This window comes from Phaseolus vulgaris, chromosome 6 (assembly GCF_000499845.2).
Source record: "Phaseolus vulgaris cultivar G19833 chromosome 6, P. vulgaris v2.0, whole genome shotgun sequence".
Classification (NCBI taxonomy): Eukaryota; Viridiplantae; Streptophyta; class Magnoliopsida; order Fabales; family Fabaceae; genus Phaseolus; species Phaseolus vulgaris.
In genome coordinates this window covers 20,578,469-20,599,524 of record NC_023754.2, presented here as the reverse complement: position 1 = coordinate 20,599,524, position 21,056 = coordinate 20,578,469, and the positions used below count along the sequence as shown (strand labels likewise).

Genomic DNA, 21,056 nt, shown 5'->3' with positions numbered 1-21,056 from the left:
TTTATATATTAATACGATATAGTTAACATAATATAAAGTCCTAGGGCGTTTACTAATTACGTATGTAACACACACACAATTGATTATTTAAATTATAATTTTATTATATATTTACATTCTTTAAACACTGTAAATTGAATTGACTAGTTTTCGAAATGATTAAAGTAGAAAACGAAATCATGAAACAAACTTGTTTTGATATGATGATGTCAAATAATAAATTAATTAAGTGTTCAGAATAGAAACATAAAAATTAAAATAAAATGATAAAAAAGGAAGGAAATATTATCTAATCCAATAAAAGAAAACATCGAGAAGGTAAAACAAAATTCAAATAGATCTAGATAGTGAAAAATAATAAATTAAATAAAAATGTTACATAAATAAAAGGTTAAATTACTAATTTGGTTTTGATTTTATTTACATTTTTCAATTTTGTTTCTCTATATTTTAATATTTTCAAATCTAATTTTCAAAAATTCAATGTTATCATTTCGTCCAAATCGATACTAACCACGTTGATGAACATTTAACACTAAACGGTAACTGAATAATGTAAATAAAAAAAAAAAAGAGAAAAAAACCAGGATAAAATGACGAGTGTAAAAAATATTTATTTCCCATTTTATAAACGTAAGATTCATTCAATACGAAAAAAAAAACTAAATAAGTGAAAATTAAAAAAATCATATTTTTCTAATAAATGTCAAGTAATAGTAGAAAATATGTTAAAAAAAAGGTGCAATATATTATATTGCTAATATATCTGAATGTGAATAGTGTATTTTTTTATATATAATTTGCGAGAAATAATTAACTGGTTTAACTAGCAGGCAACATATGTAAGGTAGTTTAGGTAGGAATCACTAAAATTTACATGAATCGTAAAGTGTGTGTATGGTACCTGGACCTATTCTTGAAGGGATGGAATGGCTCAGAATCAAAACCTGTAACCCACACCCAATCCAGACTGTATGAGTGACTCCAGATTCATACTGTTGAGCAGCCTTTGCACGTTGTCTTCCTCTTCCTGCTTTGTGTTTCCAACGGAAACCATCTGAGAATTGGGCTATGCTCGAATATCAATAATTCTGCAATCATGCCGTAGGAGACTGAATATCTTCCAACTATTTATTCAGTCTGAGTATACTCTAACAGCATGTGTGGAGAACGGTAAATTTTAACAAGCGTCCAGTACAAAATCTCTTCCACTTCAAGCTCTCCAGCAGCTCTTGCAGCATATATATCTTCACATATTGCCATCAATCTGCATCAATGAACAAATTATTTGGACACTTAATGAAACCACCATTGACACCCACTTCGTTTTATTCCTCACTAAAACAGAAGGGAGTCTCATATGAACACTCTACATAGATGGATTAATTGCTCCAGCACCTGTCACACGAAGGAAGATTCTCAAAAGGAATTCTCATTCGCAAGTCAGAACATTGTAATCTGATAAAACGTCCAACTGCTAGCACAAAGGTAATGTACAGCCCCCAGATGCTGAACTTGCTGAGAGTGTCACCGATAATGCCCTCTTAAGGAACAAGGAAATTGGTATTAGTCAATGTATTGATAAAATCTTGGGGTAAAAATGTCTGAATTCGGCCTAACTCATGAATAGACACTATGTGATGAGTGTAAGGATGAAAATGATGTTTTGTTAGTATTAATTTGAAAGCATAAAATACTTGTCTGAATTTCTAGAATAGGAGTTTACTTTTTACTTGTAATTTTAGACTAAAATTTACTTTTACTGCATTTTCTTTTAATTGTAATTTGTTTTGTAATTTCTTTAAATTTGTCATTTTAGATTGAGTTTGAAATTGAGCTTCAATTGAAGACTCAATAAAATCTCAATAAGGAGGACAAAATTCAACCAAGAAAACGAGAGAAGAAAGTCCAAAGCAAACATGGAAAGCAAGTGCTCATATTAGTGCCTTGGAGAGAAAGCTACACAAACATAGAAAACACCACTCAAATTCAACAGATAGAGAACTTTTTAGATTAGAATTTGAATTTTCCCTCTAATATCATTCAAATTTTGGATCAAACATCTATTTTGGATACATAAGAAATTTGAAGATGATACGACTGACATGTTCTTTTATTCCTAAGTCCCTTTTTTTTTTCTATTTCAATTGGTTCTTACATTATTTGCAGATTTGTTCTTACATTACACCAAACTTATTTTCCATTCAGTTCTTATTCAAGTTTTTATTTCAATATCATGTTCTTACTTTCCTTATGTTCTTATTAATCTATGAAACATAGCCTCTCATGAACTCTTCATGAAATTAAAGCAAAGATAAGGTTCAAGATGTAGTTTAATTCTTCTTGGTATTATTTTGCTTGTAATGTTTAGCTTTCTTTGTCAACCTTATCTTCTATCACTATGCACCAAGGATGTGTTTAGAGGAAAGTTTGTAAAATTGATTTTGATGTGAGGTGATTGATAATATAATGTAATGATTCTAAAAAGCAAGTTGCTGATAATGAAACTGACTAATTTTTTTTTATGAAAACAAAAAGTACGTAATGTTGTTTTAATTCAAATAATTTTGGACTCGATAAATTCATGAACAGAACCAAACATATGAACCACACTAAATAGGCAACTGTATTAAAGTTTAAGTTCAACTTACGCGGGGTTTCTTCAGATACAATTATAGCCATAGGTCCTGGGAACTTCCCACATCCAATTGAACCTAAAATGTCCAAATCATAAAATGACCACCACTCAGGATCTCCACGGTTAAGAACAAGATCCCCACTAACCAGCTCAACCTGCATGGACCATATGCCAATTATAATCTGAGCCATAGCTAGTAAAGGAATGTAACAGTTCAACTGAGTAAACTAGGTACATTTTTTTTGGTCTTAATATATATTTTTAGTCTTAGATCAGGCATATTATATCTTCAACATACCGACTGTTCGAGGGATCGCACATCTCCAGATCCTGTGACTCGGAAATATCTAGGGTAAATATTGAATACTGCGAAACTGTTAGAAGTACCATTGAAAACTTTAGTCACTTCTGAAGATGTGGGAAGATCCGGCTCCATTATGGTTAATTCATACTTGACTGCTTCCTTTCCTTTAGGTCTATCTCTGATAAATTCCCAGGAGAAAGAAATGTCCATGTTCCGCGGAAGGGACTTTATAAATCTGGCCTGCACAATGGGTGGAACAAGCCACAATGTACTTGCATCTGATTGGCAGCAAATTAATTGAATGTCTTTCTCATTGTATGCACTAAGATAACCCTGGGGATCCAAACTTGTGCGTGCTTCAAGATTTTCCCAAGAAATCTTCTCGCACAAAGTAGTCTCAAACAATGTCAACCTTCCATTTGATGTATTTATATCAACCCGGGCACTTGCATCTTTGATTGGGTTCGCAATGTTTGTTGGGTTACCACTGCTGTACATCTGTCCACAAAATGTAATTTTGAGGAAATGGTGCAAGTGATAGTTCAGTAAATAATTTAGGAATTTTTTTTGCCTCCAATATTGTTATAATCCAGAATTTATAACTGATCTAAAAAATGTAAAAGTAGCATTCAACTGCTTTTATCTGTAAAATGCAGAGGCATATAAATAAAATATTTGAAATATGTATTATGGGATTATGACATTCGAGAGTTTAGAACAGGATTGTGTTGAACCGATGAGTGCTACATCATTCCCCAAAAGGAAAAGAAGAAGAAGTGCCGCTAAAAGTCCTATGGTTTGACTTATGAGCTATCAGAAAACAGCAGACAATGACCATATAACCTTCCATGATTTTTTTAACTCCTAATATTCTATTTTCAACGCCTGATAATAGTCTAGCTACAATACAGCAAATATTTGTCTGAGTACTTGACAAGAGTTTTCGGGTTGGCATTAGAATACAGGACTTGAACACGTCTGTTAAGTCTAGGAAATATATATCTCTGGCCCCAATTAAAAAATGATAATCGAAGTGGAGCAAACAAGCCAACTTGAGATATTTCAATTACCGTAACAGGTATTGGGCCATCACAGTGAATCGGGGAAGAGAAGCTGCCCCAATGATTTTATATATTTCTTCTCATCAATCAGTCATATTCAGCTATAAGTTAGGAAAGAACAAATGATATCGTATAGTTCCATGGAAGGAAGTTAATTTCAAGCAAATTGCTTCTTTAAATTGAAAATATTTTCTTATCTTTCTCACGTGAAAGATATTTCCTTCAACCTTTTCAGACCAAGTCATTCCCATATAATACTCTTATTAATTCATTAGTTCTGTAAAAGGATTTCAGAATTAGATGAGATTCAAAGTTGTAAATTATTTTTAAATTTTAACCAATAAGACAGCACTTGGATTTTTGCTTCTTACCAACATTGGAGCCCATATGACACATAGTAACACAAAAAATAAACATATCCCATTGGTAAACTTCGTCATTTTTGTTTGCTTTTGTCCTTGTTGGTGCCTGGCTCTATTCAGATCCACATCGCATTTGACAAGAAACAGACTTGCATGAATGTCCTCTAACTAGAAAAAAAAAGTTAAATTGTTATAAATAGGGAAAAGAAACGCACATTGCCCTGCAGTTTATTGTGCTCGAGAATAGTCAATCAAGAGAAGTCCTATACTATTAACATCCTAATAGCAACTCATAAGCAGTAGCAGTAAAAAAATTTATCAAGAGGAAACATGTGAAGACCGTTGACAACATACCGTGAGCCAGTCATGCATAGTCAAAGATGTCGTTGTGCAAGACCAATCTAGCACACTTCTCAATTCATAAAGGAAAGGTATAGCACGATATAGTCGAAAACCCAAAACATTAATCCGAGAAACACTACTGGTCAAAAACTGCCTGTACAAAGTGCTCTTGTGTGGAATCCCAAAATGAAGTTGCATGGCTTGCAAAACCAGAGAAATTGCTTTTGTGAGATAAATGGCTCGGAGTGCTAGTATTCCAGAATATCTGTGTAAAGGATCCATGTCCCAAGCATATTTTGTGACAGAATAGGTGAAGAGAATAAGGTTGAATAAATAGAAAATAACTTTTCCTGTTGCAAATGAGCAGAGGTATATAATTCGATCTAGCACAATCAAGAAAAAGACAACCTGCAAGGTAAAGCTCTTACGCTGAGTAACTAACGAAACATACAAATTTATTATCAACATGACAGATTCAAAATGTAAATTGGCATCAGTCATATGGATCAGAACATATTAAACCATATAACAAAATAAAATGAATCATTTTGGCATCGAAAGAAGCTAATAAGGTTCTGAACAATATGAATACAAATCTCATGAACCTTTGGAAGAAAAAGTTAGTAGAGCAGTGGCTGGGCTGTACATCTAGTTAGACCCACAACAACCCTTCAGCTCCCCTGATATGAATTAGCAGTATATATCCGTTTCGCTAGACAACACAACAGCAAGGCAAATGGTCTCTTTCAAATTGTTTTTTTTTAAATATGAATGACTCCTGTAATTTAATAATTGAGCTTTTTCTTGAGTCATCAAGTATAATCTCCATTCATAACACCTAACAAACAGAGTTCCAATGGGTGTAGGTTATAGCTATAAGACCACTGATATTTCAATTACATTTGTTATAAGTCCATTCATAAGACCACTTGGAACTCCATTCTGTACTTGACCTTTCAATTAAATTTGCTTTTTACTTTTACATGCCACTATATTTCCTCCCACAAACATATTGGGGTGGACCTTCTATCAACATCTGATCTTGCACAATCTACATTTGTATACATCTCCATGGATAGTTTACCTTCTCTTTTGAACAACCTCTTCCTCCATCTCCATTTTGTCCTTAAAAAGTACATTCTGGATTCTACAATCCAGAAATGTATTTTTTTCTATTTACACCTCCCAGATTGTAGAATACGAAAGGTATTTTTGGATCCAGAAATATCTTCAAGATTCTAAAATCCATAATCTTTTTTTCTTTAAAAAATACATTCTGGATTACAGAATCCGAAAGATATTCTTGAATCCGAAAAGACCTTCCGAATTCTACAATCCGAAAGGTATTCCTGGATCCGGAAATACCTTGAATTGATCATGAGTCTTAGGAAATGAACACAATAACAATAGGAACGCCTGATTCTAACCCTTAATTTGTACGTCAATATTCTTCAGATCAAGAATCAACTTGTTAAACTTATCTTGTCATTCACTAATTGTCTTTCACTACTCATCTTGTATGAATACAATGTCTATTTCAGATATAGACAATTAACTAGAGACTTCATCATGTACAAGCTCTCAAACTTCATCTATAGTCCTGTTATTGTTTTCTCCTTTCGTACTTGCCTCAACCTTATCACCAAGGCTCAAGACAATACATTATGAGTCTTCTCCAAGAGTGTTTTCTTGTCCTCCTCAACATGAAGCTTGGATTCACCTTCCAAAGCTTCAAATAGGCCTAGAAGTGCACATATTTTCAACGTCCACAGTAAAAAGTCACTCACTCCAGTGAACTTCACAACCTTGTACTAAAGTATAGTTGATTGCAATCCACACTCACCACATTAGTTTGTTGTGGAATTAACGTCAAGTTCACCGGATACTAGAATGTCCAACACAAACACCACAAGAAATTGAAAAGGAATAAGTAAGGAAAGAATAACAACACAAGAAGATAAAGAGAGGTTCAACTAGAGTATTAAAAAACTCTAATCTACATCCCTGAACAAATTCTTCTCTCTCAGAGAGCTACAAAAAGAACTTTAGATTTTACAACTCAAATGTTTCTCTCTTACAACAGTAAATGCTCGCTCACTTCAGAACTCAACAACTCAACCTCATGTTTTACACAAGGTGCCTATTTTATGCAAAACAAATTAAAACAAATTATCACTTGACAGAAACGTGACATGTGACACTCATGTCTGAAACATATGATGACCTACATAGCGGAAGATGATCCTCCACCAAACAAACAAGTGCACTAGACGATCCTCCACTAGACAAGCATACAAGACAATATTTCTCCAAACATTGTACAAGATGATCTTCGTATCAAAATATCTCCATAGGTGTATTAGACGATCTTTCACCAAACAACACACAAAGAATAGACAACCAAGTATTACTTTTACTAGACAACCTTCTTCAACTAGAGGATTTTTAACAGTTTACTAACTGACCCAATCCTTACATGAACTTTGAGTAAATTATTTAATCAATGCATTTGAAGATCAAGCAAAATAATTAGCCACCTACAACTCAGTATTGAACTTATAATATACATAATAGAAATGAAATAAACCATCTATATACATTCTGAAAGAAAAAAAACTTACCATGAGAACTAATACAAAATCTTCTGGGAACTGATCTTCAAGCTGATAGACTTCAAGAAACTTACAATTAGCTTTCATAACTGATTCGTATAAAATGGAAATTAAGAAGAAAACAGCCAAATCAGCCCCAAAGATGTAGGCATACAGATCAATTTCCTTTTTTCCACCACCAATGACGGAAAGTATGCGATATGGAAACCCAATTTCTTTAAAAATACCAGTATGTTGAGCTTTTTGAATCTCATTCGATACATCTTTCGCTGGGGTTAATGAATTGTACCATTCCTCAGCAGCAAATTCAATTGGAGGTGAGGCATATAACACCTCAAAAACAACAAGACACAAGTTTTCATTTTCTTCGCCTTTTTCAATGCTCTGTACTCGAACCCTACTTGCCGAGTGCAACTTAAAATGGTTATTCACTTTGCATCTCCTCCTACGCAAGATTTTCAGCAACTTATTTATTCTTGATTCGATTTTCTTAGGCTGAATTCCCTCTTTAGGCCACGAGATAACTTCCATAGACAGCTGAACAAAGTAAGGGGGAGTTTCTGCATCCGATGTCAATGATTTCCAGTACCTACAGAGGCTTCTGATAAACAATTTCAGTATACTTTTCATGGGTAAAAATAATCTCTGCAATCTCTCTTGGTAGGTGGAGCACTTTAAATTCTCTGTGCAGCTCTGATTTCTTCTCTTATAAAAGCTGAGATCTGCAGTAACTGTCCAACCCCCATCCTTCACAGTTACGGAGATTTGCACAAGAGTGAATATATATACCAGGAAAAATGGTAAGTTGCTTGTCACAAAAGAAGATACTATTTGCTTAGCAGGAAATCCTAATTTTTGAAGTAAGCTAGCATGGAATTCAAACTCGGTATGTTGAATGATGATTTGATACAAGTACTGAAGCAAAATGCACACCTCCGTATAGATTAGCATAATAACCCAAAATATGTAACTGGGACCAGTATTTTGACAGAGAGCATATAAGAAGAGTGCTGCTAGGTAAACCAAAGAGAGCAAACTGAAATACCATAGATATATTAGAATAAAGCAGCAATAGCAAACAACATCATTATTCGACCTCATTCGGGACCACATGTAACGTAAAATAATTCCAATTTGGAGGAAAGCAGTATCAGACACAGTATGCTCATGAATTGAGTGTGTAGAAAGTGAAGGTTCTAAAGGTTCGGCACCGACATTCTGGTTATCAATTTCAATCTCATAGTATTCCTCATCCTCGGAAGAATCTTCAGATGACTCTAGTTCTCCACGTTCTATCTTTAGATAGTTCATTAGATTGTTAACTGCCATATTTCCAAGAGACTGCACCTGAGATAGACCATTTCCTATGAAACATATAGCTGAAACCAAAACATTTCTCCTGCCTGGATGTTTATAACGATTTCTTATTTCCAAATCCAAAACATTATTGTTTTTAGTTCTTTCCTTTCCCTCCACAATTCCATGAGGAGGAGAACCCATTGGATGCATCCGGTATTGTGGTATCAATGGACATTTTGATTTTTCACTCAGTAGAGATTGTTTCCCATCAAATGGACTTATTGTCTCTGTAGTCATATCAAGATCTTGCTTCCTGAATCCATTTTCTGGATGCAAATCTAGGGAAGAGTTTCCTCTCTTTTTTAGGCCATCAATTTTTAGAGAAGCATTGCTACAATTCGCTTCAGTGTTCATATCATGTAGCTGATTTTTAAGATTTAGCATCTCCGATTTCATCTTTTCTACTTGCAAGCTCCGGAGATGCTTCAACTCTTCAGCTTTACGGATATGCCGCAGATGAGCAGTCTTCCAAGCAGCTTTCTTCTCCTGCTGTCTAAGTATGGCACCGATCTGCTCTTTCTCGAGATATTTTGAAACATAAGCAAACTCTGGAAATGCAAACATGTATGACTGTAGTGCTACCAACACAAATATTATAATTTCCACAATTGCTGATCTTGACGTAATTCGAAACCCATAACCATACTTGTGGAATCCAACCAATTCATTAATGGATTCTATTGAACCAAGTTTGAAATTACTGAAGGTTCCAACAAAAGGAGATTGATATGCAAGCGACATGACAATAAGAACAAAATTGTACATTTTTAAGAATCTAAAAATTTTATTTCCCTGCTTTAGTATTTTTAGCCTTATTCGGAAGAAAACCATAGCAAAACCAAGATAGCCAAGATGCAGAATATCATATTCAAGAGTTCCTGTAATCAAAATCAATGAGAGAACAAAATCTAGCAAGTGACAGTAACCATAAAGCCTCAGGTGGTCGACGAATGTCCAATATCCTTTTGTTTCAAATGATAGATCATTTAGTACAGAGGCAGATTTCCATTGGGAGAGTATCTTCTGGTACATCTCCAATCCATTGAGACAAGATGACTGGTCAGCCCGGAATTTGAAACATGAAAACATGAAAACACCATAATACCAAAAAAGCATACGAGGATCATCCACAATAAGTCCTGCAATAAAGGCATTTAGCATAAATTATTTTGGAGAAGTTATAGCACAAAACAATAATTTACAATTAATGAAGCTCTGAATTATCACTAATAAGAACCCCCTGTTGCCGAAAACAGGCTTCAGGTTTGTTACATGGGATGCGCATTATCCATGAGAAGAGATACCTAACCAACATTTTTTGCAGTAGCTAAAATATATATCTGATACTCTCCTCCAACAGTCATTGCATGGTACTTGTCCTTCAATTTCTTGGTTCGTATAAGTGATGCGCATCCAGATGGCCAAGTATTCAATGATGACTATGGAAGCAAATAAGAAAACAAAAATAGGCCATAGTTTTTTAATAAGTAGCCGATGAAGAAGAACACAAGCAGCAAGTGATGTTATATAGAGCAGAGAGACAGCATTCAACACAGCAAAGCTAGCAAGAAGCAGAGCAATCATGTTGATTTCAAGACCAAATAAATTGAACATATTTTCAATCCAGAACTTCAAAGATACTTTTAAAACAGTCTTCTGCATCTCCATCCTTTCTTTTCTTAAGAAAAGAATCCGCTTTCTATTCCACTTCAAGCTATCCTTCGAACTCTCCCAGAAATGAAAATAGCGTATTTTTTTGCCACTGTCTCTTTCAGGCCCTGAATCCTGCCCTTGGGATAATGCAGAGTTAAAAGTTGGCCATGAACGACTTCTTCCACTTTTTTTAAATGTTGGTGATGTGGAATTTTCCAATTGTTTGCTTTGTGGTGCACAGGAAGTAATTTCATTGGGAACTTCTATTGGATTGAACAGAGGACAAGGTTCGTTCCATTTTCCTCGATTTACAAAAACATGTTTTTTCTCCAACCAATGAAAAACATTGTATTGATGTATACATGCTACAATAACCACAACCTTTCCCCTTAACCCTGACTCCAAACCTTTAAAACCAGGCTTATACATCTGCAAACCCATAAATAATGATAACTGGAAGTGCTCTTGAACAGGGAGCATCTCAGCTTGATTTCCCCACATCTGGAAAAGATATTCAACCATTATAAGAAGTCCTGAATAAACTAGAAATATTTTTGCAGGAGTCTGAGACAACTTTGGTAATCTTGAATAATTAATCAGACCAAGAAGATACAGGAAACCAAAGGCACTAATAGGTGATAAGGATGCATAAAATACGGCAAGATATAGTATTTTCTCGGCATGCCTAACCAAAAGGCGTCTGGCAAAAGCAAAAGGTCCTACTTCTGGTCCCTCGTAGTCACCAGATCCAGATCTTTTGCTCTTCCTCCTTTCATAGCTATATAGTTGCATCACAACCAAAACAGCCAAAGATCCCCAAATATTTTGTAACATTGAAGCTTTTGGGTTATAACCAAATGCAGTTTGAAGAACAACAATCCTAGGAAACCACATTTCAGAGCTGGAAAAGACACCAATGCCATAAATGGAGACAAACACAACTGTAGCATACACTTTCATAGGATACCAGAGATGTTTTCTTGTTTTCCCTACAAGTTGTCTTCCACTTATCCACAGTAGAAGAAAGAATAAGTAGCCAAATGAAGCATAGTTGGGCGTGCAAAGGTATATAGTGAAGAGAATTGTTAGGAAGGCAATGTATTTGCCACACAACCGATAAATAGAAAGGAAATTCAGTCTTATGGCCTCCAAATATGATTTAGTCTTCCTCTCTGAGTAATTAAATAGAATGGTTAGAATATTAACGTCCAGTATATAAACTTAAGGCTACATATGTAGCTTAAACCAATAAAGTAACAGAAGGATAATAAGGCAAAAAGGAATTTATTTAGCAAAATGAAAAGAGATGGAAATCCTCAAGTATAGTCAATATTTACTGAACTCATACCATGAGTTCCTTGGCTCTCACTAGATCTTGGACTATAGCCTGATAAACACACAGGTTTGATCAAGAAAGCTCTCAAGATGTTAAAGCCAAATGGGGGACAAGATGTTTGCCGTACAATTGCTGAAAATGAAAGGAGTGTTTGCAGCCCATGATTGTGAATTGCACAGAAACAAGCAAGAATCGATATTTGGAAGAAATCCACAGAATGGATATAATTAAGCAGACCTGCAACATTCACAAAACACAAGAAAGATGTCATAAATAAATGTGTTGAAGGCAATAGAAATTTTACATTTGTAGCAAAAATACAACAGATGACAAATTCATTCTTATATAAAAAAATTACCTAATTGTGAGAGAATCTGAAAAGCATATGAACCTTTCTGGTCCAAAGTTTTGGAGATCAAATCAAGTTGAAGAATGAATTGAACGGCAAACTGTGCCTCACATAGAAGTATAATAGCTTGGTGTAATTTACAGTCGATTGTATGGCTTAAAAGATAAATTAAAAAGAAAACCACTGCATGTAGAAAGGGTATGCAGTCAGCAAATTAGGAACACAGCTACATCTCAAACTACACTAAAGACAGTGTTTCAAAGCAAGTTTCAATTTGATCAAAAGTCACTACAAAACTCTATTCTATAGATATAAAAGAAATTGCCACATCATAATTGTTACTCATGTCTTTCAATTGATTTGAATACTTGAGTTATTTAAACAGGTGGACCTTGTGGTTCATGGGTATTGTAAAACTCTTTACATTAATTGTGGATCAAAACTTCATTCCTACAAAAATTGGTCAAGAGTGGACCGACATCTTGTGCTAACAGAAAATACAAAAAAAACAATTCCTTGTTAACATGTTAACAACCAAATGTATAATTAACAAAGAAGGAAATTGTTGGCAATTCAACTTACTATAAACAGCATGAACGATACCAGATCTTATTGCAATTAGAAATATCAATATCAGTACTACAGCATGTGAGCACTTGCGTAGTCCCCATGCTATTGTAGCCACAACTGACAGTGTTGTCTCTTCTTCCTCTAGAAATTTTGCAACAAAAATAAAAATAAAGGTATTTTATAAGCATATGCCAAAATACTTGAGAGCTGATACAAGGCTAAATTGGAAGAATGCAAAAACACATTTAAGAAACATTATTTTATTTCTTAAACTACAATTTTATAAAATTGTACTTTTAAAAAAGATAAAGGAAATATTAATAACATTAGATATTACATTGGAAAAAATTAACAGCACATTTTGCATGGATAAGGTGTCATGATAGAGACTTGTCACAGGCAAAACACATTTTTTTTCTAAAGATGTGAAACATAAATTCAAACAAGATATTATTCAAAGAAATGTGTTGAGAAAAACAAGATTTATATAATTTAAAAAATATTCCAGCCATGCTTTGTTGCTGATTCAATTGTTAAACCAACATTCTGAAAGTGACAGCAAACATCAAATTTAAATGCGTTTCATAAATGAATCCAAAGGCAATAAAACTTGATTAAATTTTAACAAAACAAAATAGCCAAATGTTATGCACCTTCATTAGCACATATATCATAATCTTGTAAAAAATAAGGGCATTTTACTATGGAACTCATTCATCATTTCATCAAAACTAACTAAAAAGGATTACATAGTTAAGCACTGGAAAAGCATAATTTAACACAGTAGTAAGCTTTGTCTACTCAGATCGTCTAGTTCTCTCACCTTCCATAACAGATTCATCAGCTGTTAATTGTTCTTGACCAGTAATGCACAATAACACTGAACTGTTCACAAGATTACACATAGCAAAAAGAAAACCAAGACAAAATTGAGCAAGCAAGTAGTATCCTGGGATAGGGTAATGCCACAAGCCTATGGTTTCCCATATTTCCATATCCTGCAATTGAGCAATAGAGGATGTCAACAAAAGATTATTTATATAATTGTAAGATATCTCAAAGCCTCTAGCAAAGTGTACCTTCCATGATTTGTTACTAGAGAAAGAGAGTACTACATTGAAGATGTATGTGCTAGCTGCCCAAAACAGAATGAAAACAAGAAGCATGCCATTTAAATGGTGCAACCGAAACATGGAAGGGAAGGCATACAAAATGTATCCCACATAAGCAAGCAATCCAAATGAGCCCAGACTTGCGAATTGAAAACTCCATAATGATAGAGCCAGCAAGGAAATCTGCAAGGTTTACCAACCAATGCAATTAATCAGATCATAAAAGTTCTGTTGTGTCATGGATCAAAACAAGGGAAAGAGGGATCACAACAGAATACTAGATAATAGGCCAAGTTGATCAAAGGGGGTTTGTTTCATGATATCGTTCTTTGTTCCTGGGAACGTGAAAATGGGAATAAGTATTCCCATGTTTGTTAGGTGGCTACGAAAATATATTCTCCCGTATCTCTATCCCCAGGAAAATAACCCCTTCGCGTTTTAATTGTTTCTATTCCCCGGAAGGGGGTGGTATAAGATATTATGATGGAAATGGAAATTATTGTCTATTATAACTACCTATTATTTCCATTACATTCTACTCTTTTTATATTTTTCAAAATTATTAAATACCAACCAAACATGTTTATGGGAATATGATTCATGGATATAATATTCTAGGAATATGACTTTAGGGAATATAAGATGATACCGTGAAACAAACACTCCCGAAGAAATCAAAAGATGTTGATTTGACCAATATACATTTGATGGATAATCTCACATGATTAATTTGGTAATCGAGCAAATGGTCAGAGTTTTCTTAATACCCAAAATAACCAAGCATGAATTTGTTGTAATATTACATGGTTGATTAATTTGTTAATTACAAATTACAAATATACAACTAATCAGTTCATAAGTTTATGGATTAACCGATTAACATAGTCCCTTGATTTTATAATCTTTTAAACAGCCAACACATGTCATTCCAAACATTAGACGCAAATTTTGCACATGATTTTAACATTAAACAATGTACTGATTAAAAAAAATAATAGAAATGGATATGGCAGGGGTACCGGAAAACCATATGTTAGAAAGTTAATACTAAATGATCGAGAAACAACTCCTTGCAATAAGAAATTAGTATGCCTCACACCAGACCTGTCAGAAAATTACAAAACCAAGAGATGAAAGAAATAAATATTGTTAGAATTCCTCGTACAGCTGATTAGATGAGGGGACCTCATGAGTATGTTTTTAATGGATATTGTATTTATAAAAGATTACAAATCAAACATAAAACTAGTTAAAAGTTGGAATTGTTGGTTTGAAACCAAGATGGAAAAGCAAAAGAAAAGGAAAAAAAAGATTTAATATACGATTATTTAGGCAAAGGTGCCCTACTCATGCATCTTTTCCAACACGAGAAACTTCTTAGCAAGCAAGAGGAGTAATTTAATCATTTAATCTAAAATATATTTTATCTATTCTACTTCATACGTACAAAAAAGAAAAGAGAGAGAAGAGGCCAACAAATTAAGTACTTACAACAAAATTCCAGATCATACTGACAACATTCACATCTCACCCCTAAATTATCTTACTAATATTAATACCTCACTTGAGTTCACAGACAAACTCAAGTGAAGTATTGTATCACGGCATTAAACCAGAGCATCGTCATTGCTAATTAGCAGTATTTTAGAACTTCATTATTTAGAAGGCAAAGGAATTAAACAAAAGCAAGCAAGAAAGAAGGATTAAATGAGGAAGCTGCGTAGTTTTACCTGGACTCTTGAAGAAAATGAAAATGCTTCTTAGGAAGAAGCTGCTCAGTCAAGTCACTTTCTCTTGCAGATGTGATGATTTCCATTTCGACTAGCTCGCTTCTAATCCAAGATAGCTGGAACAAGGCTGAAGAATAATGACCCAAACTAAAGGAAATCTTAAAAGAGACAACAAAAATCTAGCCAACTACTTGTATGAGTGTATCATCTCAATAAAGTGTCATATAATGCCACTATTGGTAACTGGATTTTATAGCAAGTGGCCAATGCTTTCCTCTCTGCTCAATACAAGGGCAAAAACTCAAGAAAGCAATCCATAACCAAGTTTTAAGTTTATCCAAATTAAAATTCAACAGAATTGTATTGTGTGAATGTGTTAAACTAATGGTTTGCAAAACTCTTCTTTTTAACTGCTGTAATTATTACTTTTACTTATTTCAGTTAGTTTGCTTGTCAGTGGTGGCGTCTACTCATGAATTTACTCTGATTTTGAACATGTTTGTACTTTAAAAATGCAGTGAGTGAGTGACCTTTTTCTGACAGCATGTATGAGTATGATGACGTGCTGTCATTTCTCATGTACTTGGCCTTAAATATAATTCAAAGTATGAAAAACAATATGGTTCAGCAGCAAATACGGAAATTCCTCTATTTCTCTTCACCACTCTTCTCTTTTCATCTTATGCTTCTGTTTATGGTAAACTAACTTCATTTAAAAGACTGAGCTAGGATTTCTTTGTCATCTAACAAGCCACTCTTTTCTACAATCCCATAGAGAACAATACGAAGCTTTTGGCCTGGGAGAAGCAAATGCAAAGTACAAACATGTTCTAAAATTTCCATTAGCTAATAATTTTTAAATAGCCAACTAGTTTAGAAAGAGGAGAAGCATTTTATCAACTATGTTCTCAAATTGAATTATTTTCTACAAGAAAATTGGATAGAAAGCTCTGCATGAATTCCAAAAAGAGATACTTGGAAAAAGCTTGAGTACACCAATACAAAGTATTAGTATTGAATGTAACAGTTAGGGAGAGAGCATGGAGGAACCAGCTCAAATAGAATTTAAATGATAAAGTGATGGAAATTAAAAGCCGAAAAAGCAAAGGAGCTTTCAGCTAAAAGTTATGGAGGGTGTTAGGAGACAAAAGGAACTACAAAGTTTGATTAGGCCAAACTCTCAAAATCTGCTTGAAAAGTAAGGTTTACTTCCACTTATATATTTAATTTGATCATATCTCTAATTAATATGAGATCTCCTCTACTACTCATGTAAATATGGGTTAAGTCCATTAAATAGATAGAAATATCTAACAATATCTAACACAATCAAAGTATAATACTTTAATACTCAAAAGCACACAAGTCAACATGCTCATTCATTTAGTTGATTCTTGCCACCACTCCACACACAAACACATAATGATAAATATCTATCTTATTTTATGTTACAAATTGACTCCTTTTTCTATAATATAGTCATGTTAGGGGTGCATTTAATATTCTTACCATAATGTAGAAAAGTAGAAGTGAAAGACCAGAACAAACTTCTGACCATTCTGAACTTGTAGAAATTTTGAACAACCCAAAGTGGTAAAAAATCCACCTAAAAGTATCCGGGAATTCAATGGGAAGTTGATATATGTACATAAAAATGATATTAAAGCCACCATAAAATAGAAGATATTTCCACCACCTACAAGTTCGTATAAACCAGAGTTTTAGTAAACTAATCAAATTCAAATTCTAAATTATACTGTAAGTAAGAATAAAATGGCATTATCATAACTCTTTTGCTCGATGAAAGGGGAAGCTTACCGAAAAATAGCTAAATAATTGCTTGTCCATGACCAATCAACAAGTCCTATGCTGCTACAGATGAAAAAAGGGAAAGAAATCCAAGATACATGACTAATCCCAGCAATTAATTGTACAATAGGTAACAATAAGCAGCATGCGCCCTTGAGATGAGATCCTACAACCGAAAAATGGACATCCGTTTATAATTATTAGAGACAAGGATATCAGATAGTTATTGTTATTCAGTTATTCACAATTTTTTTTATTAGCAACATAATGTAACAATTTTATTTGCATCTCACTTATATACTATATTTTACTGATATCACCGATTAATGTGTCCCAACACCCTCCTCACACCAAGAGTTGGACATTTGTAGATCCAATAACAACTCAATAATAGATGAGATAGTAGAAACAACAACAATAGCTGGAATAAACTTTAATATCACCTTATAATTTGGAATTGAGTCTGAGTCAGTCATATAAACTGACTTGTAAAGTGAAAGATATCTTTCCACTTCTATACTTTAATTAGGTCATATTCTAATTGATATAGGATCTCCAACACCAGACCCCGTGTCAAAGATTCAACATCTTGAGCATGAAGTTTGTTGGATTGCCATCTATGAGTGGTTTGATACCGAACAATAACTATTAGGATAGGCTCACAAACTATCTTACAATTTGAGTTTGGATTTAACTTAGCCTCACGAAATCAACTTAAAAGTGAAAGTTACCCTCTACTTATATACTTTAATTTGATATATCACTAGTGATTTTAGACTCTCCAACATCCTAAACAACAGCACAAAGATGGACATAATACACAAAAATAATAATTTAGTCCTAGAGCCAAAACCTCCCAGAGAACTATCTAAAGACACGATTATGGACAGTTTCAATTTGAGGCAAGTATGTCAAAGTCTGCTTTTAGTCCTTCTCATATAGACTTTCCATGGCCTACTACCTTGTCACGCAAATAGCCATCCTAAGAGCCTAAGAAAAACCTTTATTATTGTATCATTGTGCTTACCACTTGTTTTATGACAAACCTTTTCCAGAATATAGAAAAATAAACTTTATTGGACATAACAAGTCAATTACAAAAAAGGTTAAGTTAAACCATCCATGAAAAATTGAACACAGAAAAAGAAGACATGAACAAACTCAAATAATCAAGGTTAAAAAATGCAAAAGTCCCTCTGAATATCAGCAATGGTAAGTTGGTAATGATTCTTAAACAAAGATGATCAGCGCACAGGAGAAAAGCATAAACACAACCCTATCCCGAAGCAAAAGTTAGGGCAAAGAGAGAAGTTTTTTATGGCAAACCTATCAGCAGAACAAAATGACATAGATGCCCAGAACAAAAATCTCTCCATGGATCTTGACCAAACCGATTTCCATAGATTTCAATTATAGAAAGAAAAGTTGCTAATACTTGTGTGAGCAAAAAGTGCTGTCTCAGCAAAGTCCTCCAAGACTGCACTCTGCAAAACCATTTCATTCAGTATTTGTAGTGTATTCTGAAGGGCAATACACTGAGGATAAAACTTCTATAATACAAAAAAGGTAAAACAAATAAGACAGAAAGTTCAAGTACCTTATAAATCCAATTAGCTCAGCCCACTGAGCATCAGCAGTAGTCCACTGATCCCCCTCAATGGCTAAAACAATATGAAATACGGCATGGGAGAGTAGGGTCAGAGATGATAACATTAGAACAGACCATGACATCAAATATTGTTGATGAACACGGAATCCTGTTTGCAAAAAAAGAAAAAGGTTCACTACATGAAGAAAATATATAATTATATATTAGCATTAAAAATACTAGAAAAGCAATGTCAGGTGAAGAAATGATGGAAACAGAATCATAAATTTAGAGTATGCGTGACCAAATTCCCTATTGGAAACCAAATCTTTTGTGTAAGAAAAAGGCATGAAAAATCATGAATTTAAGCAAAGATTCTCACCCTTTTTCGAAGCAGTGTACTGAATGAAAAGGAATGCCATCAAATCAAGCAAAGATATCAAACTCCAGTTAAGCAAAGATGCTGCATGAAACGAGAAAAGTCGTGAGTTACAATTTTGACCAAGAAAACAACTATGGTCATACAATAGACTTCATGTGAGTTCAACCGATCCCACTCAAACTTAAGACGGAATCAATTTTATAATTACAGTCACGGACAGTTATAGCTACAAGGGTTGCGTGTCCTTATTGTATGCAAAACCATAATACTCTGGTACTTTATTTTTTTATTTGAAAAGCCCAAACTCATCATATTTAATAACCAGTGCAAAAAACATTGTGATTAGTCCAAATGAATAGAGTAAATAAATAGTGTATGTACTGCTGCTGACAGTGTACAGGAATTTTATACTATCATTTAATCACTAACAGTCATACATTATAACTTTGTTAATTAATTATAACATAACTTCCTTAATGTCAATGATAATTCTGATTGATCGACACGCAAATGTTGTTTCCACTCGCAACACATAAAAGTTAAACTCAAATGAATAATATGAATTTTTCACGTTTGAAGGTCAAATTCACATGAAGTTGGTTACTATTATTCAATATACAAATCCACAGAAGTGCAATATGAAGTAGCTTCCATCAAGTAAAAAACGGTTACAGGTGAATGGCAGACTCGATAAAATGATGCGCGAAGAGAGTGGAACGGCGAAGCAAACCTAACAGAAGGAGCATAGGCAATGCGAATCCAGGGATAAACCTCGCCATTACCACTGTTTAAGATTGAAAACTCTTGTCAGTGGCTACATTACAGAGAGATTGAACGCAATCCACGGGTGAAACCCTGGAAGCTAATGTGATAAGCTAGTTGATTCTCATGGCGACGCGAACGGCGATAATCGAAACGGAAAACGACGCCGCATGGTGTTGCTGCGGAGCAAAACGGAAACAGAATGCGGATTGAGGAGAATGGATTTGACGAGGAATGAAGATGGAGGTTTGAGATTTGAAACGCGACGAAGCGTGTTCTACGCTTACAATTTATTTGATTCGTTGCTGTGCCTGCTCAAGTTTTCCTTTCCCTCCTGAATTGGAGGCAACTGAATTCGATTACTCAAGATCATAGAAGGGTAATCTCGGTACTCCGCTTCTTCGAGCCTCCCTAACAGTTATAGGCACAGGCAAAGACAGCACATGGACACACCGCAAAATTACAATAATCACCCCCAAACATTTGAGAGTAAATTGTATAGATAATGCTTATTACAGGATACCTTACTACTCACGCAAAAGGAGGAGACTATTTTTTTTTATACTTTTTATATATATTATTTTACAATTTTAATCTTACTCAATATTTATATAACTACTTAGAAAGATTGTTGTAGTTTTTTATTTTAGTAGTTATGTTTTTATCAAGTAAAATAATATAAACACATGCAAAATTTATTTATGTTTTTATCAAATATGAGAATTGTTTTTTCAAGAGTGACATACCTGGGAAGTCGAACTTAAAGTCATTAAAAGTTATTAAAATATTAAATATATAAATATTAAAATAGTGCTCTCTACAAAATGGGTTTTTGATGGGTTATTTTTTTTTGCTTTTTATCGAAATGGGGTCCGTTTAAAAATAATTACAAATTTAGGTAAGTCGTGTCGAATTGACACGACTTCATATATATGCACAAATCGTTCCAATTTGACACGACTTTGTCATGTCATACTGAAGTCGTGCCAACTTGGCACAACTTCAGTATGCCACGTCATAAATTTTTTAAATAAATTTTATTGTTTATATATTAAGTAGTAAGTTATGTAATGTTAAAAATTAATTT

The 21,056-nt window shown here is 33.9% G+C and overlaps 1 protein-coding gene across 4 annotated transcripts; it reads right to left on the bottom strand.

Moving 5' to 3' along the window:
* Positions 1-767: 767 nt before the first annotated feature.
* On the bottom strand, positions 768-20,304 carry LOC137831723 (piezo-type mechanosensitive ion channel homolog). 4 transcript variants are annotated; one of them, XR_011084469.1, is made up of 21 exons: positions 19,938-20,304; positions 19,208-19,288; positions 18,835-18,994; positions 18,564-18,721; positions 17,247-17,403; positions 16,938-17,124; positions 15,429-15,544; positions 14,718-14,802; positions 13,666-13,881; positions 13,410-13,584; positions 12,599-12,727; positions 12,026-12,199; positions 11,680-11,904; positions 9,983-11,503; positions 7,329-9,817; positions 4,720-5,115; positions 4,375-4,529; positions 2,937-3,440; positions 2,652-2,793; positions 1,399-1,543; positions 768-1,267 (listed from the first exon to the last, which is right to left on the bottom strand). XR_011084469.1 is itself a non-coding variant. In XM_068639513.1 (21 exons), the coding sequence occupies exons 1-21, from the start codon at positions 19,984-19,986 to the stop codon at positions 1,132-1,134; spliced, it is 7,404 nt and encodes a 2,467-aa protein (XP_068495614.1). In that variant the 5' UTR covers positions 19,987-20,304; the 3' UTR covers positions 768-1,131. The 4 variants fall into 4 exon arrangements, 3 of the variants coding, with proteins under 3 accessions (XP_068495614.1, XP_068495615.1, XP_068495616.1); XM_068639513.1 differs by having other exon boundaries at positions 4,375-4,533; XM_068639514.1 differs by lacking the exons at positions 14,718-14,802; positions 16,938-17,124; positions 17,247-17,403; ... (2 more) ...; positions 19,208-19,288; positions 19,938-20,304 and having other exon boundaries at positions 4,375-4,533; positions 15,429-15,706.
* Positions 20,305-21,056: the final 752 nt, after the last annotated feature.